At 39.1% G+C, this 18,937-nt stretch overlaps 1 protein-coding gene across 5 annotated transcripts in view; it reads right to left on the bottom strand.

Annotated features, from left to right (window-relative positions):
* arhgef12a (Rho guanine nucleotide exchange factor (GEF) 12a) overlaps positions 1 to 18,565 on the bottom strand; it is a 38,042-nt gene extending 19,477 nt beyond the window's left edge. For 2 of the 5 annotated variants that reach the window (XM_044203346.1, XM_044203344.1), the window contains exons 1-4: positions 17,141 to 18,565; positions 3,380 to 3,400; positions 2,503 to 2,594; positions 320 to 385 (exon numbers count right to left, since the gene is read on the bottom strand). In XM_044203346.1, the coding sequence (XP_044059281.1) occupies positions 320 to 385; positions 2,503 to 2,594; positions 3,380 to 3,400; positions 17,141 to 17,172 (211 nt within the window). In that variant the 5' untranslated portion in view covers positions 17,173 to 18,565. Of the gene's footprint in view, positions 1 to 319; positions 386 to 2,502; positions 2,595 to 3,379; positions 3,401 to 6,005; positions 6,119 to 17,140 lie in introns of all 5 variants that reach the window. The other 3 variants (XM_044203345.1, XM_044203348.1, XM_044203347.1) reach the window with 3 other exon arrangements.
* Positions 18,566 to 18,937: the final 372 nt, after the last annotated feature.

Raw genomic sequence — 18,937 nt, forward strand, 5'->3', positions numbered from 1 at the left:
TTTTCTTCAGCATGAATGAAACTGTTTTGTTTACAAAGCAGGTAAAATCATATGTTGATATATACAAGTTGAGCTGATCTCTTGACACTGATTCTACACCCAACTCAGAGGGCCATGCCTGACCATGCAGTCAAATATTAGAATGATTAATGATGATAATAATAATAATAATAATAATAATGATAATAATAATAAATAAAACTTTTGTGCCATCACTCAGCTTAAAAAAAACATCTAGTGGCAATTTCACACCAGGATCTGTAGCACAGCATGTCTAGATGCAGCTGTCGCACCAGCCATTCCAGCAGGAGCATCTTACCACAGGACTCAGGCTTCCCTTCTGCTAGCACACTGCTGCTGCCACTCTTCTGCACCACCAGAGCTTCTGCTCACAGCACCCACCACGCAGACCACAGCGCAGACAGCACAGCAGCAAACAAACACACATACATACACACGCACGCACACACAAACAAAACAAGAACCGACACAAGAAAAGGAAAGACAAAACAGCAAAGAGAAAATCATGAGGGAGAAACAATCATGGGAGAAGAAAAATTAAATGAACAAATAGGTAGTTTAATAAAACATAATGATTTAGATAGGCAGGATAGATAGTGCAGTCACTAAAAATGAACTAGCTTGGTTTTTGTTGAAAGTACTCTTTTTAAAATACCTCTACTGCTATAGGTGTCACTCTACCAATTCATTGTGAATTCAATGACAGGGGCCCCATTTTTCCAAACTTTGTTTCCCGCATTAAAATCATGAGCTCAAGTGATTTAAGTGCAGATTAGATTTTAAAATGCACCAGAACTAAAAACAAACCCCCCGTAATTTGTGGGCTTCTGATCCAAAAATATCGTGGTAATACTTCAATGGCCTTACCAAACTGGAACTGAGCCCTCATATTAGGACTCCAGTATACTCAAATAGCAATTATACTCAATGCTCACCAGAACACCAGAAGGTGGTTTTAAAAGTTGTGGCAAAGGAGCTGACAATAAAAATAAAAAACAAAGAGGAACCAGTCTTGGTCCAATAATCAAAATAAGTAGCCTTTTTTTTTAATGTCCAATATATTTTAAACCTTTAAAAGATAATAAATCACTTAGTTACTACAAATATTATTAAACATGTGAATCTCATGAGCCAGTGTTGACATCCATTTCCAGACTGACTGACTACTCCTGCCCATCCTTAATAAACCCACACCACTTTGAAATTATGACAGATGCAACTAGAAGAAAATCTGGGAAAAGAGTTCATGCAATTTGCAGATAACTAAAAGGAAACTAAACTTAAATATAGACTAACAACATGCAAGCATGCAAAAGGTCATGACATACAGTAAATTCAAATATGAAGGATGTCTAGAAACAAAAAGGACAACTTAAAGATGTAGCTTTCAATTAAATAAAGAATCATTTGCTTCTCTGTGGCTACTTCAATCACTGCATCACTTCAAACACGGACCAAACCATCAGTGAAATATGGAAAACTGTTAGTGTGGTGCTATACACAGAAAGGCAACAAAGTGCATGTCTTGTGTAACCACTGAGAGAACACATCGTGCCTATGTTTTGTTACATCATACAGAGATAAGCCACCATGTGGTGCAGAGGATTTTCTGTTTTGTTTTGAATACAGAGGCTTCAGTCATATCTAAAATCATACTGCCCTGATTGCTGACAAATACCACAGGGAGTGTCACCACTCACCATCAAACTAGTCTGTTTCTGAACCCTAACAATTTCACCCTGCAATAAACTTGAAGCTGCAGTGCATAACAGGCTTAGTGGCTTTTGTGCCCTTCAAGTATGCATCAAGACCACCCAACCACTTTGAGCATACAAAACCCACAGTGCATTGATTTATCTAAAACTACAAGAACCATGTGGACATTAAACAAGCAGCTGCAGATTTTAAGGTCCTATATAATCAAACCTTTCTGTGCTTATCGGCTTAAAACGTGCAACATGTAACGCAACATAAGCTTCTACCAAACAGTTGGTATAATGCAGTGTAATGCAGACTTAGCCAATAAAGACATATTATACTGTCCATTATTTTAATTATCTCAAAAACAAAGACAATTTCAACTCCTGTTCAAAATAAGTTGTTAGGCTTCAGTGATAAAACCGAAACAATTATCTCAGATCAGACCACACAAGTAAAATGAAGAGAGCACAAAGCATAGAGCAAGATACACACACCACCTTTCACCATTCCAGCATGCCGTGTGCATTGAGTAAACATCATCAGCAGAATTATTTTCTGGGACTGTATTTGTGTGTGTGTGTGTTAGAGGGAGAGGGAGAGAGAGAGAGAAATGGATGAGAGGGACAGACAGAAACATATGAGTCAGATAAAGTGATGCATACAGAGATAGAGGGACAGGATGGGGAAAAAGGCAGAGTATGTGACAGAGAATAAAAGAAAAGGAGTGAATAAGAGAAACAGAATAAGTATATGAGCCTGAAAATGAAAGTGGGAAGTTACCTGTAGGGTCAAACTCATTGGAGGGAAGTGAGGTTTTGTCACTTTTGGGTTTCTTGTCCGGGGGGTGGTCTTTACTGAGAATGCTGCTGGTTCTAGAGAAAGAGGAACACCCATGAGAAACAGGTAATCCCACCACAAACAAGTGGTGCAAAACGTTGGAATTTATCCAGTATGTGCTGTCACATACAATACTGTGGTCTTTTATATGTAGCATTTTTTTTACAGGCAGTGTCATTGCGTCTTTCTGTACTACTACCCTGTATATGCAGAAGCTGCAGGCAAGTGTAGGCTCAAGAGAAATTACACCTACACACAGAACCAACAATTGTTCACTTCAGCATTGAGAATAATGTGGCAAGAGGACCTCCTAGTGTATGAATCATGCTGAGTGTGTCTACTGTATAATGTGACAGCCAGAGAGGATGTGGAGCCGGTCTGCTGAGCACCCAGGGAGCAAGGCCAGAGAAAGGACGCTCCTCAGAGGAGGTACTACAAGGCCAGACTCCGGCTTGAACCTTGGGAGGCTATGTATGGCTGCCTCTGCCTATACCGGCCCCAACTGTGAAAGGCCACTGTTCTGTTCACAGTGAAAGGCAGTGATGGGCCGCCCTCAGAAGAGGGACCCCTTTGTCCCTCACTCTGTGTGTGTATGTGTGTGTACATGAGTGAGGGGGTGGGGTATGTTTGGTCCAAACTCTGAAGACTTCTGTGTTGCAGCATACGAGGCCTAGTAAAACCTGCCTCATTTCCCTCGTCTGGAGCTCTGTGTATGTAAACCACTGGTGTGTGTGTGTGTGTGTGTGTGTGTGTGACCACAGGATTACATAAGCATACATAAATCATTGCAATAGAATATGAGAAAAATAAAGATTTTTACCTGCTTGCTTTCTTGGGAAACCTGCAAGATGAAACAAAATTAACCATTAGCATCTCACAGAAATGACCTGACAGACTATTAATGTAACAAAGTAAACAAAAACTGAGCTGTTTATGCCTATATGGAGGCAAAAATAAGATGCCAAACTGACTGCTTCTACTGAGACCCATATAGCGGTAAACATGATAATCCTGATCAAACATCAGGGTTCTTCAGCTGCAGATTAAAGCCTTTTCCAGGTCAAATGTCGTCCGGCTCTCTGATCTCAGCTGTGTGTACGTGTGTGTGTTCGTGTGTTGCGCGCGCCGCAATTTAGTCCTCACAGACATCACGACTTGACTGTAATAACCATATCCGAATCACACCCATGGTTTCCTTCGAGGCAGACTTCCCTGAGACTGATTACTGCCACAGAGTGATGGAGTGATGAAATAATTCAGGGATACTGTCAGTACCATATGGGAAAAGGTAATGTTTTCCAGAAAGTTAGAGATTTGTCTATTGACTTGCTGTTTGGCAGACGAACTATGAACGAAAACTTAGATTTAAGGAGATTCTGCACCGTTAATTCTCGCAGTAGGTGTTTGATCTCATTTTTAGGATACAGCCTTATGGACATAAAAGCTAGCTCAGATTGACATTTTTATACAGAATAAATCCTACATTTAAGACTAAGGTCTTCCTCCTCACTTTGATACTGCACTGGACTGAAAAAGAGTGCAAATTAGTATCCGTGGGAGTAAGCTTCTCCAAAACCTGACCCAGCTGGGCCTGGCAATTCTTACACAAGAACCATTTTTAACTCCAGTACTCCACAAAGGATAAATAAAGACATAAGCCACACTTTAAAATGGGCAAAAATCCCTTTTATGTTCTAGGTTCCCTGTAAGTCATTGAGGGACCCTAAGAGAAACTATTCCAAATCTAATATTAAATCACATATTTTATCTGTAATGCACTTTCCACTGAAAGGAAAATCTCCTGAGCACTCATGATGTTTGTGCCAATTATCTGTTTTTCTGTGTTTTTCTACAGAGGGAGTCATGTTTTGCAATTCGTCTTCATGTAGTATGAAAAACCACTTCAACTGGGTTAAAAGTTATATTGTTGCAAAGTTACCATGAAGCCTAAATTAAGATTCTTTTTTTTTATTGGGATGAAGTGGAAAGCATGGGAAAGATTGATGTCTCAGCCAGAAAATAACCCAATAAAAACAAATATCTTTTTAAACTTTATTGTCAAGTCCACATCTCTGTATTCAGGGCATCTTCGCTAGGCAGGACAATAGTTCATTTTAAGTAAGTCACTGCCTATATGCAGTATGCTTTGTAAAATGGTTAAAAACATGTAAAACAGACAAAGACAATAATAAACAGGATGTAACTATCTCTAAAATCTAAATGCACACTGTATTATACTACAAAACAGCAGTATGAATAACTACACATTTCAGAACACCAGTCTTCCGTAATAGGGAGGTCTAGGACTAACTAGCCCACATTAACTCTCTTTCTCCTGGCGACAGTGTGTCCTATTCAGAGCCATGCAGGGGCAGCTGAATGGCCCGTTTATGAAAATGCCTCAGACTGTAATAAGTTCCAGAGTCTCCAGCAGAAAAAAAATAGCTTTAAGTAGCCCACTCCCTAAGAAACCTCTGAATTGGAGAGATGGAAAAGTCAGCACATAAACACACACACTGAACTGGGACATATGTACGCACAAGCACAGGGATGGCAAAAATGAATAGGCAGATGTTGTTCTTGGTTGATCATACAGGAACAAATGAAAACGTGACAGGCAAATCAAGTTCTAAGGAGCTGGATGATGCATCAGGCAGTCTATAATGTCTCTGCTGAACTAGACTTTCAGAAATAACGCTGTAGTGTTTTGTGATAAAACAGTTCAAAGTGAACTGAAAAGGAATTTTGATTCAAATTATATCATACAGTATCTACATCCCAAATAACCATGGGACCATGAAATGATCTGCCTGAGTCACAGAGTAAAAGAGAAAAAGCATGTCTAAAAACAACATTACTAATACTGAAGGGTATACAAAAGTGAAAAGCCCTTTCATTTACATGAGTTTAGCCAAACGGGTAATCATACAACAGAAGGCTGCAGGTTGGGATGAAGAAATTATTTTGCATATAGGGCTTGCTGTTGTGTGAGTCCCAAGGATATCAAACATAGCATGATTTTCATCATTATAATAAATATACTGTGACATTTCTTAAAATATAGGTAGCATTTTTAAATGGCAAACCAAAAATATCCTGCTGCACAGAATCCTGAAACTGCCCAGCCTCTGGCAGAAGTTGGTGAAAACACACAAACATACCAGTCAAGGGCTTGACAGTAAAAGTTCCCTAGTTGCCCCTGGCAACCAGCTCTGGATCACTGTAAACTGTTTTTAAGGTCTGGATGACCTTGTTGACAACCACGTTTCCAACGTTAATACAAAAAAAAAAAAAAAAAAAAAAAAGGTTGCTCAAATAAAATAAAAATTCTCTCTCTAAAGGACAACTTTCTGCCTGGGTTGATGAGAGCGCTGCTGTCACATTGATTTCTACACTAAACCATCAAAACTGAGGAACATTTAAAAAATGAAAAAACAATGACTCACCAGCATCACAGCGTAACTACACAACACAGCAGTAGTCATAGTGAGACAGTCAAACGATGCAGAAACTTCATCACAACTTGGGAGGCAAAGAGGCAGAGAGTGCTACTGCAGGCCTACAATAGAAATTGTACTTCAGAATATACAATTGTTGAATGTAAAAGTTGTCTGGCAATCAGCTGTGTCATATGCAAGTTTTTAAAAGCATCAAAATGATCAAAACTAAGCAATCAAAACAAAAGTAACTGACAGAGTATACAGGGAGTTGACAAGTGCTGCTGCCTGACATAATCCATCTTTGTAACAATAGTTATTTCATTTAGCTAAACTCATTTATCATGTAACACTGTGTGTGCCTATACACAGTAGAGTATATACACAGTAGTGTCCTCATAATTACACACACAGAATTTTATTATTACTATTAGTTATTTAACAATAAGTCTCCACTGACAAACTTTCATTTCCGTTGTGCTTTCTATAATCAATCAGATCGAATGCCTCCTCAGAGCTACTGTAAGAGTTGTCTGAGACAGAAATGTAACAGCTATTTTGAAATTTACGAAGTGAAATCAAAAAAGGCTACTTGCAATGTAGAAGCAAAGTGTCTTTTGGTTGAAAATGATAAACCATATTTTAAGGCACTAACAAACACCACAAACTCAGTCCCTACTACAATAACCTGCAGCACCTAGCCAGTATGTTAGCAAAGCAGATAAATGACAACTAAAGTCATCAGGTCTGATTTATGCAGTGGCAATACAAATAAGTGGGCTTGCAATGGTATGAGATTTTCACGGTACAATAACCGTCTCAGAAAATATCACGGTTTCACGGTATAAAACAATTATTATTATTATGATCAGTTACAATGACCCTTAAAGGAATGAGAACAGAAGTTTTTTTTTGGTTGAACAAATGCTTTATTATAATTTCACAAAATATTATGTCCTGACAGACATGAAACTTGATATAAACTTTAAATATATTTTTTTAATAACACTAATACAGTAGAATTCAATACCGTACATAAGCACATGTACATAGTATGACAACCATCTATTTTCATACCACGGTATACCGCTGCAACCCTATTTACAAGCCTCATGAATTCCCATTCTGTTTTGCTTTCTCCTCCATTACATGTGCAAAAACGACTCATAAATACACACTTATACTAAGCTTGTCAAAGTTGACATGTTAACTCATGCTGATAATTCAAAAATAGACCACAATTATCGCATCAATTGCGTTTTCCTGTTTATATTGCTATGCACTGTCCTGCAGTTTTGAATTTGACGGCAACCATAGAGATTGCAAAGAGATATATTGCAAAGCTAAGACATGTTGATTCAAAATAAATTCAAAATACATTTTGTGTGAGCTTTCAACATGTTACTTTAGATTAAACATGATTAATCACATATAGTACTTTGAAGACTTGACTTTTATTGTTTAAAAAACAAAAATACATATTAATGTTCTGAAAAGAAAAGTTATTTTTTGTTTGTGATAGGCCAGTAAACATATAAGAGGAACAAGTAAAAGACCCATTGGCCTCACCCTGACATGTCAATTTTTCTTCTGATGTATTTCACATAGTTACATGAGCAATGCATGTTAACGACAGCATGCATTCTTAACCCTAACCCCAGATTTACTGCCCAAACTAAGTAACTGTCATAGTTATGCAGGCAGCTAAATAGCTTAACAGGCTCCATTGTGAGGATTTTACTTTAGCTCAGGCTTGTAGCTGAGGTTTGTAATATGTCATACATGCCTCAATAGCAGAATACATAGCTGTAGTTGGCACCGGGAGATGAAATAGTGTAGTTGTGACAGGAAACTCTGAAAGAAGATGTTTCTTACAATAACCCCGTATCTTCATGGATACAGTCCCAGCAAAGCTGACTTTGTCGGTCATTTTAAAAGGCTCTCTTCAGTTTTCACCGAAAAGTATCACTGACACACAGTCATAGCTCACATAACTTCACATTATATCTCTAGTGAATTATCACAATGGCTCCACATGAGCAGTGAATTCTCTGTCCAGTAGACAACAGTAGTTTATTGTTCTATGTCCTAATGATACTTTAAAACACTCTACTATACACTCTGTTATAAGAACAATAAACAACTTAGACGATAACTGAGAAAATACTAGAGCTGAAACGATTAATCGACTAGGGGATTGACAGAAAATTTATCAGCAACTATTTTGATAATCCATTAATTGTTTGTGTCATTTTTAAGCAAAAATGCCAAAAAACCTTCAATACCAGCTCCTCAATTGTGAATGTGTGCTACTTTTCTTCTATGACAGTGAACTTAATATTTTTGGGCTTTGGACAGTTGGTCAACAAAAGCAGTTTGAATAAGTCATCTTGGGCTTTGTGATGGGCATTTTTCACAATTTTCTGACATTTATTAGACTAAAAGATTCATCGAGGGAATAATCAACAGATTAATCGATAATAAAAAATAATCATTAGTTGCAGCCCTAGAAAATACACACATGTTGTGAGATACAATGTGAACAGTAGTGATAATACAATTTAACCTCTGCAAGCATATGATTTAATCATTAATATCACACTGTAAGATAGTATTTATAGGCCTAAATAACTAAATCAAGCTAGATTAATAAACAGCCTGTAGAAGCTTTGCTCTGCTGAAGCACTTGCACATGTTGGACATCGTAAATCTTTCTACTAGCATAACACTAACAACTGCAGCTGTTCTACTTGTGTGGATTTGAGTTCAAAATTTTTAGACTAGAAATGATATGTGGCTCTAGGAGAAACTAGACTCTGAAAACCTACAGACAGCGTTTAAGAATCAGTTTTCTCATTCAATTCTTTAAATTCAGCTAAAAAAAAAGTCTAAGCTAGGACCTCATCCTGGACGGGGCCATTAAATTTGCAGAGAGTGAGAAAGGGAGAAAGAAGGCAGAGTCAGAACAGGGTGGGATGGGAGGGAGGGGCAGCACTGGAGCGGGCCTGGGCTTGAATGCTCCATTGAGGTTTGGTGTTTTGATGGAAAACTGTGGCAGAGCTAGGCCAACTGCAGCAACAGTGGCAGCAAGAGGGGCCGGGACCAGACCAGACCATGGAGAGAGAAAAAGTAGTGAAGGAGGGAGGGACGAACAGCCCTGAGGGAGCTGGACTCTGACACACAGCCATTTCTGTGAAAGGATCTCCCAAACTAAAGAGGAAGGGAAACAGTGAACAATAAGGAACTGGACCAACTCATGCAAGATTCAGAGGAAGCACTTCAAGTTATTCCTCTTAGAATCAGTAAAAGCAGATTTAGACAGATTACTTAAATTGAACTCGGAGTTGAATTATAAGCAACTAATTCGATATTTAAAACGAGCCAACACAAAAACAGAAACTTCAAACTAATCATGAGGATAAGAGTTGGCAGGATACATCCGATGTAACCAAGTTATAAAACTAAGTAGATGGACACTTGTAAAGTAAGCTTGACCCTGCCTTTTTCCTGTCAGACAATGCTGCTGTTGTAAATTCTGCTATATGGAGTTGCTGCAGTAATCTGCAGTCTTCTACCAGAAGCAGAACAACACCGCTCACAGCACAGGTGTTGTTGTGGCTGAGAGAAGTGTCGGAAACCAGGAGAGGATTGGACAGTTTTGGGAGTTGCCTGCAGGCAGCAGAGATCTGACTGAGATGTGTTCCATTCCAGGAGGTGAAATACAACATAACCTTGCACACTGCAAAACATCCTCAGATGCTAGATTACACTAGAAAACTTGGTAAAACTGGACTGGCCACTGGCCAAGCACCCTATGGAACTGGCAATATCTCCTTTTCAGCCCGCTGGCCATTCATGCCACCTCTTTAAAACTGCTCTGTGATTCTATCTCAATGGTGTAATGATACAGTCTCTTGAACAGCCTGATTCATGCCTGCAGCCTGCCAATGGGAGAGAACACACACACACACACACACATTTATATACACACACTGCTTGTTATCTAATCTATATACCTGAGTCACACAATGTGGGTGCAAACACAAATACACAGCCAGCATGATGTCACTGCTTTCCACTCCCTGCCACTGAGAAAGAAGTAGACTACACCCACACTGTGATGCTCCATCTTCAAACCACTTCTGTATTACAGTTTGGTCTAATAACAAACACACAGTGATGTCATTCTCAACATGTGACCCTAGCAGTGTTTCCATTTGCCACTGTGTATTACTGAGATATTGATTTCAAGAAAGAGAGCATTTAGTGAGTGTATCAGATAGATAGATAGATAGATAGATAGATAGATAGATAGATAGATAGATAGATAGATAGATAGATAGATAGATAGATAGATAGATAGATAGATAGATAGATAGATAGATAGATAGATGGGGTGTGTGTTAGAGAGACAAGAGCAATAGTTCTGGAGCTCAAGCTACAGCCTCAGGGGGAAAACAGTGCCCTTTCTGCCCCAATAAACCTCATCAGGATTCCTGACATGAGAGCCGGGGGATAGGCATTTCTTCACGCTATGCTGTCTGCTGTCCTCTAGCACTGGGAAAGGAAAATAGGTGGTTCAACGTGGTACACCGTCCACACTGCTGCTGGTCATGAGCCCTGCAACAAAACCTGAGAACCTTTCTAATCCATGAGTAACTTCTTTGAACTTAGTAAGTTACTGAAATCTTGCTAATGCATTATTTTCATTTTTAGTTCAGGTTGGTTTTGGGGGAGATTGTCCTGTTGATCAATTTAGTTATTTACATCTGAACTACAGTATAGGGTATGTTGAAGTGTCTGCTAGGGACACAAGGACACCTGGAATGACAGACTTTGTGTATGATTTGGTGTCTTGCAACAGTCTCAAAGATGTATAAATGGCTGTTAGAAACAGACCTATGATGACATTTAAGCTGATGCAACCTGTAGTAAAAGCACATTACTGACACCTCATTCTCCCCAAAGCTATAAAATGTTCCATCTATTACTTACTCATTACTTATTAACAAACTTGCTTGGTGAATGTAAAATGATACTTAATACTGAGGAAAAACATGAGGACATTCATGGGACAACAATAATATCTAAACCAAAGATTCTTATAGCAAGGGTGTAATGATTTACAGTACATCCCTGCACTTTCTTTTTCCTATCCTGGCTTTCTGCGATCAAAGCGATTTGAAGTCATTCAGAACCTGTGTTCTGACACTGGTTCTTGTAGAGAAACAGTAGGGGTGTATTAGTCTGTCTAGTCACCCCTAAATCAGCAGAAACAGGCAGTGTAAGATCATAGTGCAGCAGCAGGTTGCTGGTCTCTCTCTACGCTACAGCCTCTCCTAGCACAGAGACAACATTCAATTAGAGCATCAACATGCCACATTAATCACATCCAATCAACTACAGCGGAGATGCTGCTTTTTAACGTCAACCGTCTATTGCCTAGTATATCAGACAAAGATTGAGCAGACATACATGTGCATTTTAACAAAAAGAAAACATATGTATTGTATGTATATTTACAGAATCAATGTAGTGTGAAATCAGGAGTTTAACAGTTAAAAATCTAAGCTAATTCGCCAGCATCACATGTCTTGGGCCACTGTGCAGTCTGCAGAATATCATGGCTTCACAAGTGCCCCAGTTAGCTTGAAGGCACAAGCCTAGTTCATTGCTACAAAACCCTTAAATGGACATGTGAGGACATGACACTTTGGCAAGACAGCTATCTACCCTTGTCCCCTTTTTCCTCTACTGTAGTGATCGTGTCTTTTGTGAAGTGAAAGTAATGTTTGGACCCTGAAGCTCTCTTGGCTAACAGGGCAGGATTGTAAAGGGTGTCCACAAGCATCACCATCATAGGGCTGGGTGATAGACCCCAGCTCCCCCAGCACTCAGACCCCCCAGCTAACGCCCACACTTCACCCACTCTCCAACATCACTTCCCCTGAGGCATTGCCCGTTTCTTTTCCTCTCTGCCATTTCCCTCTCTTTTTATATCTCAATGTCCATTTCTTTCCTTTTAGCCAGGCTTGACTTGACTAAGATAACTAAAGAAGAACTATTAATACCCTCAACACAAATACACAAAAGTGACCCTTTTTAGGCTAAACCAGAGAATGGGCTAACCATTTCCACCTGTCCACTTTTCATTTGCACTTGGCTAATTGGTGAAGGCAAGTTTGATGCAACAGTAAATACTCCAAACCTTGAGGCATAGTAAAAATGTGATGATGATGGGAGAGAGGGACTGATTGGAGCAAAGAATGGAGTAAAAGATGGATGCGATTGAGAGAGTGTGTGAAAAAGAGGGAAATGGGACCTGGCAAGCATGAATGAGTATGGTGAGAGTTGATGTGTGCCTGCCAAAGTGACATCCAGGTGTGAGCAGAGTCTAAGGTCCTCATTTACATTCTATGAATAAACAAACAAAACTAAGAATCGGGCCAGACATTCAGGGCCGATGTTCAGTAGTTATTAGGTTTGAAAACAGACAATTCAACTAATAATTTTAAAAAATGGAGCTTCGAAGCATAGCTTTACTCAGAACCATAAGGAAAACTCAGACATAGCTGCATAGAGAATTTAAAGTTGCCCACCTTAACCAAAACATGACCATGTCATCAATAACAAAACCAATTTCCAGAGCGTTGTGTTAAATGCATCACTGTAATTGCAACAGTAGAATAACTCCAGGGTGGCACAAGGTGAAATCACAACACAGTAGGATGATGTGCCACTTAATTAGTACTGGCCTTTAAAACCACAATTCACATTACTAAGAAGATGGTTAAATGTGTCAGGTCTGACATAAGACAGAATACAGGACAACTGTTGCATGAGGAAGGGACTGATTATGGAAAAGAGTCTGAGTACCAGTATTATGGATAAATTAGTTTCCTTTTTAACTGGTGGTTATGTCCGATTGTGTCTGTGGGTGGTTGTAGTGATGGCAGATGCTGAAAGCATGAATTTAACATCTAGAGTAGCTATACTTGTCAATGCCTTATTATTGTCCTCTTTCTGGAAAAAAATAACTCATGCAAATCATAGACACAATGTCACCAACAACAACTCTTCACATTAATTCTCAATGTGACAAAAACCCAGACTATGCAAAATTCAAGACCAGACTGTCGTACAAAATAATTACAAATCAATGTAGCAATCCAGTTTGCCATCAAACTGCTTCTCTTATTCTGTTGTGCGTATGAAGGGTCATGCAGCCACTCATATGTATAAATACCATAACACAGCAAGATCAGCTTGTGACAACTGACAACTATGCGCTTGCAACAGAGAACAGATCAATGTGGGCTTCTTGACCTTTCAGTATAATGCAGCATCACCACAAACCACTACTCCAACTTTACCATGGAATTGAATAAACACCTCTGTGAAACACTCTGAACCAATTCTTAATATGATACTCTTTCTTAAAATAGGATTTATTGCAGAGCTGTTGTGTTTGACTGCATAAGACTAGCCTAGACTAACCCTTGGTAATTTAAATTAAAACATATTTAAAACAGCAAATATATTATAGAGTTTTTACTCTCTAATTTTACTCTATAAAATTGCATTTTTTTAAAAATCAAGTAGGTCATGGTTGCGATACCACCTTTGTCAAATTTTGAAATAATCTAAATGCATCAGCTGGCAATGACCTGGTGATATTTAGGCTGACAAGAGCTTGCTTTGACCTAAAAATGCTGTGACAAAGATTTTAATGGAAAAGAAAGGCCTACAGGCTATCATAACTAAGGAGGATTTTGTCTCTGCTCTTAAGGGAGAAAGTGAATTCCTTCACAATCTTGAAACAGCACTGCCTTTGGGGAAAATCACACTCTTTCCATTGCCGTGGGATAGGGCAGATTATAAAGTATTAAGAATCTCTAGGCAAAGAACATTGGCTGCAATTATCGAATATTTTCATTATGAATTAATCTCCCCATTATTTTCTCATTTAATTGATTAGTTGTTTGGTATGTAAAAGACCATACAATAGTCAAGAATGAACATCATAATTTCCCCAAAACCAAAGTGACGTCTTCTTTAAATTGTTTTTTTTGTTTGACCAACAGTCCAAAACCAAAAGATATTCACTTTACTATAAGACTGTGAAAAGCGTTTTTGCTTAAATAATTATTAATCGATTACCAAAATAGTTGCTGATCAACTAATTGATTAACCCACTAATCGTTGCTGCTGCTCAAAGAACATTATATCATCAATCCTGGAGTTATCTCTTACTCAGCAACTGGCTTTGCCCATTTCCCATATGATATATGCAATTGTGCAGCTGTCTATTTGGTCTATTATGTTGATATCTTAAATATTTGTCCAGAAGTTTGTTTTGACATGAACTTGAGTTTTTTTTCTCCGACTTTTCCAACCTGCAAAAGTTTTATCTTTTCCTTTCAGTTGCAGGAAACATGTTGAGTGTATAAATACCACCATTCTCCACTGTATGCTGAGCCGGAGCCTTTGCACTTCTGATCAGAGCTTTAAATTACTTCTGGATACTCATTTTAATGCACGCTTCAGAGCAGCTGACACAGCATCCCCAGTATCAGCGCTGACTAGATGCAGTAGAAGCATACTGCATTATCACAGAGGGATGCCAAATACACAAGGCGCATACAAGCAGACCGAGCTGTCAGAACTACTCATGAAAACATTTATCACAAGGAAACAAACACCACTGCAGTAAGGCAAATATTGCAGTTATTATCATTTTGTGTTCACATAATTACTTTATTAGCCAATTTACATAATATTAGTTGATAACAATTTTGATAATCAATTAACCCTTTCAGTTATTCATCCAGTTCAAATACCAGGCATTGCTGGTTGCAGAATTTCATATTTGTTGCTTTCCATTTTATTGTAAGTTGAATGCTCTTAGGTTTTTGGGCTGTTGGCCGGACAAAATAAACAATCTGAAGGTATCACCTTGGTTGTGATGGGCATTTTGGCACTATAATTGTCAATATAATGACTAAATGAGTAATCGCCCAATCATTCACATAATCAACAATTAAGTCAGAATCAAGGATCATGAATCAATCAATGACAAACTTATTACCTATTACCATTAACTAGTCACAGACATAACTTTACACTTTTCATCCAACAGGTTAACAATGAAAACATACTCCAACCAGCCTCCCTGAATGTACCTGACCTACACTGACGGACCTGGAGAGGAGCATACAGCAGACAGCCATTTTGCTCCCACTAAAAGCTATTGTTTACTATTAGTGATGTCACCAGCACCACTTCCCGGGAGGGCCTCAGGGGGGGTGGGAAAAACGTGGAGATCAGCAGAACTCTATGACAAAGAGCTAACAGCACACTAAACTGACCCATCGGCTGGCGGCCCAACCCCAATGGATGTTGGATGCATACTCCCACCATGGTCAACAGAGCGAAAACAAAATGCACAACACCACACACAGAGGGAGAGAAAGCAAGCACAGGAAAAAACAGACGGACTTAAGACAGACAACAGCATTAATCAATAAAGTCATTATCATCAGCCACTGTAGAAAACCGCCTTCAAAAACTGCTGCGGTCTAAACAATAATTCAGATCACAGGCCAACGTTTTGTGCAACAGAGGTACAGAGTTAGTTGCTTGTACAGTCTACAGACTGTTGTCACCCATTTTTTTTTTTTTTGCATTAACAGCCTGTATCATGTTCTACTTGTAGAGTAACAATTGTGACTTGTAGTACACAGAGCTGGTGAAACCAAAACAAATAAAGGAGCAAACCCACATACTTTGACTATAGGGGAGATTAATAGACAACAAATTTGTGTAGCACTGTCCCAAGCTTGCACGAGCAGCAGCAAATCTGAGATGACCAAATATACTGTATGATATTCTAAGACACACTGCACTGTCTAATAGCAATGGCAACCTAACATTAGGTGCTTCGTGGCATTAAGGAGTATCTCGGTGATTTATTTGCCAGCTGCAGTTTCAATGTCAATACAGGTTTGCTGAAGTGATTGAAAAATACTGATTTGTTCTTTTTACTGATAAAAGCAACCAGAGATATGATATCTACACCAGTATAGTGAATAGTGCCATGCACAGTGTTGTGGTAATATTATAAAACACACACACAATAAACAGCACTACAATAGCGCCAGCCACTGTTGCCATCATTTCAGTGGGGGAGGGGGGTCATGTAAAATGGGGTTGGGCTTTAGCCTCTAGCTCATGCCCTAGCCATGAAAATATTTCAGATCCTAACCTGTGCAATAAAGCTTCCTTCAGCTCTGAATCTACCGACCACATTCCACTGTATTGGCCTGCTCTCCTTGCAGGTATGTGAGATTCAGAAGGGAAGTTCTTGATGTCATGCAACAGCTTCACTTCTCTGTTTCACTGCCAGAGCACATCACATTGAGAATACAAACCTCTTTACTCTCCAGGTACAAAAACATAAGGGAATTCATTCTTGTAATGATGCAATAACAGAATACTGACAATTTATAACACAGTGGATTAGGATGGTGCAGACCAATCCTTCTCTACCATTTAGTGTGTTCTTCAGACCATGACACATTATTCAGCCCGCTGGTCTTAGCAACAGTGTCCAATCTTTGAGTTTAAGTTGACAGATGCCTTAGATAAGGTGATTACTTGACGGAGCTAAGATTTTGTCTAAATCCAGAGATAGTTTTAATAGGTACAGGAGAAGGTTATCTTTAAAGGATTAGAGGTAATGGTGATGCTGAAAGGTGTACAGGGATCACAGACGACTGTTCCCTGGCACACAAACACTGGCAGGCCCTCTCACTCCTTGGACAAGTAGTACTTTACTGTCTGCACAGAACTCCATTACCAATGCTGAGATCAGCAGAGTTTCCATCAAGATCTGATGTCCTTCCTTAGTAATTAGATTGTATAACACAGTTATTACTGAGCACATCACCACAAAAAAGTGCTTTACTTGGACCATGTAAAACATATTTTCATCAGACCGTGGTTTGTGTTTCAGATCATCATCATCATCATCATAACCAAATCAAGAAACTTTAACAAAATGTTGTTTTATTACTCTGAAGACTTGTGCATGTGGAGTGCAGACTATGCACTGTGCAGAATATAAAGTTTGTTGTATACTGTACCTGTCAGTGAAGCTGGACTGTGTGTCACTCATTGGGCTTCCGGTTCTAGATTTGCAGCAAATTATATCCGATTAACATTTTCCAGAGTGTGATGAGGCGATTTCCTGGCGCGTCCTTCTCTGGCATTCGTCTGAAGTAGGCAAGGATTTTGAGAATGGTGTTGAGAATAAATTAATTGCAGGACACTGTTGGGTTGTTGCGAGGTTACGTCGATAACACTGGAGGAAACAGAAATACTAAATATACGCTCTCCCCTAACCAATACTCCTTGTCCAAATGTATTGGCAGGAAGGAATCTACAGTGCAGACCTTAAAAATGTATCGGGGCCTCTGTCGTATTAGCTGTACAGTCAGATGATATTCTACCCCGGCAATAAAGAATATTTTGGCAACAACAATAAATATGCTTCAAGGAAGTTGTCATGCATGTATGAACTCCTTGTTTGAATCCTTTGCATTCACATCCCAGTTTTCCGCCAATATGAAATGTGTAAACAATCTGTATTCCAATGTAACAGACACCTTGGCCCAGCGATGTAGTCCGTCTGCCACCACCCCTGCACGGCTGAATGGCCTCGGTTCCTAAATGATCTTTGAAGATGCTGGAAATTCCTCCAGTCCCATTTGGTATTCCCTGCTCCCAGAAATGCCTGTCTGTGGCTGTGGGGACGACTCTCCGGTGACCATGAGGATCGCTCAATACAGAGTTTAAACGAGCCGTGTTACACACTAGCAAAACAACCGCAGCTAATGTTATACCGGTGTAAGACGTTGGATTCAAAACCAAAATTGGTTAGATGGTCGATTATAAAAAAAAAAGCACACGGTTTATTTGAAAATCCTTTCTCACGGCGAGCTGGCTGTTGAGTCTCGCCAGCTACCAGCTAACAAAACAGATGAGCTCTTTCAGCAAAAAAAAAAAACTTTGCTTCGTATGCTCTTGTTTCGAGTGCAAACTAAGCAAACTCCCGTTCACAACAATGAGCCGGCCAACGACTGAAATATATATATATACAACACGGCATGAATGTTGACTGGCTTGCGATATGTCCCCGTGTTATGTCCTTCAAATAGTCTCCTTGAGGAAAGAAAATCCAGTGAAGTCGGTTAGCACAGCGCAACGTTCCTTGACTCCATGTTTCCAGAATTCAGTCGTTTCTCGGCAGAATTCCCGTGGATGAGAGCAGGCTAGCTATGTGGTCAGCTAACGGGACAGAAAGTAACACCAGTCCTCTGTAAACAACGACAAAAAAAAACACCGAGGCGATTACAACTTTTAGCGAACGCCAAACGCCGTTTTTTCCAACGTAAGACGTTATTTGTACAAGAATATAACTTGCGGAAAGGTACCAAAAATCCCACTTTCTGCCGCTAGCAACGCCCTAGCCAGCTAGCTGAGTCCACTAGCGCTTCCACTAACCACTTCCGCCGTGAGATGGGAAAACTCATTTTGTATCAGCATAATGTGAAGGAACATTGCTGCAAAATAACACGAAAATACTAACAACGATAACAATGATACCACTACCACTACTGCTACTATTACTAGTAATACTAGTATAATATTCATTTCATAGTGTTTAATTTACCCTTATATACAATTTACCCTTATATACATATATATATATATATATATATATATATATATATATATATATATATATATATATATAGCTACTAGGTTTTGAATAAAATAGTCTGACACTTATATATCAGGCCTGCAACGATTAGTCGATTAATCAATTAATTGATCGACAAAAAATGTATCTGCAACAATTTGATAATCGAATAATCGTT

Source organism: Siniperca chuatsi, linkage group LG7 (genome assembly GCF_020085105.1).
Source record: "Siniperca chuatsi isolate FFG_IHB_CAS linkage group LG7, ASM2008510v1, whole genome shotgun sequence".
Taxonomy (NCBI): Eukaryota; Metazoa; Chordata; class Actinopteri; order Centrarchiformes; family Sinipercidae; genus Siniperca; species Siniperca chuatsi.